The sequence below is a fragment of the Cynoglossus semilaevis genome, chromosome 13, assembly GCF_000523025.1.
Source record: "Cynoglossus semilaevis isolate Cse_v1.0 chromosome 13, Cse_v1.0, whole genome shotgun sequence".
Lineage (NCBI taxonomy): Eukaryota > Metazoa > Chordata > Actinopteri > Pleuronectiformes > Cynoglossidae > Cynoglossus > Cynoglossus semilaevis.
Genome location: NC_024319.1, coordinates 10,909,575 through 10,910,212, shown reverse-complemented (window position 1 = coordinate 10,910,212; position 638 = coordinate 10,909,575). Strand labels below are relative to the sequence as shown.

The window sequence follows — 638 nt, the reverse complement described above, 5'->3', positions numbered from 1 at the left end:
GGTAGATTTTAATGGAGACTAACTCTAAACCCACGTTTTAAATAACTACTTTTGCATCACTTTCATCCAGTTCTTTGTTCAAACTGACAACATTAATGCGTCCCTCTGGAGAGGACGACTGGGACAGCAACGGATGCACAATAACTGCGATAGAGCAACAGTGCCTACAACATGTCCCTCTTCAAGTTGTTTTGCTAAAACTAAATATCCTCCAGTTTTTAGTCTCAGAAAACCCTGTTTCATCTTTAAAGGTGCAAATAAAAAATGTAAATCACAAGAATAAAAGTTGAGATATTTTTAAATGCTATTGGAATTGAAAAAAAAACATGTATCTAATTTTATGAACTATTACATTTCTGACTGCAGCAGCTGGGTCATACCTGCACGCAGAAGAATGACCTGATCATCAAGGGGCAACTCAGAGAAGTGAGGGATTCTCTTCGCCCATTCCACCAAAGCAAACAGCTGTTTGTCAGCAGTTTGACAGATGTTGGTGACAGCATCATGTGGCTGAAAACAAAGAATATTGTACATCTAAACAAAATGATCACAGTGACAAGATTATGTCAAAATGTGTTAATGCCAATTATTGACGCTGATGAATCAATCAAGTGGGCTGCGCTGCTCACTCACAGAGT

The 638-nt window shown here is 38.4% G+C and overlaps 1 protein-coding gene across 1 annotated transcript in view; it reads right to left on the bottom strand.

The window, feature by feature from the left end:
• Positions 1-638, bottom strand: part of LOC103388487 (retinoic acid receptor RXR-beta-A-like) — a 7,965-nt gene that overhangs the window by 3,314 nt on the left and 4,013 nt on the right. Inside the window, 2 exon segments of the mRNA XM_025061410.1 lie at positions 381-510; positions 630-638. The exon segment at positions 630-638 is cut by the window's right edge and continues 149 nt beyond it. Of these exon segments, the coding sequence (XP_024917178.1) occupies positions 381-510; positions 630-638 (139 nt within the window).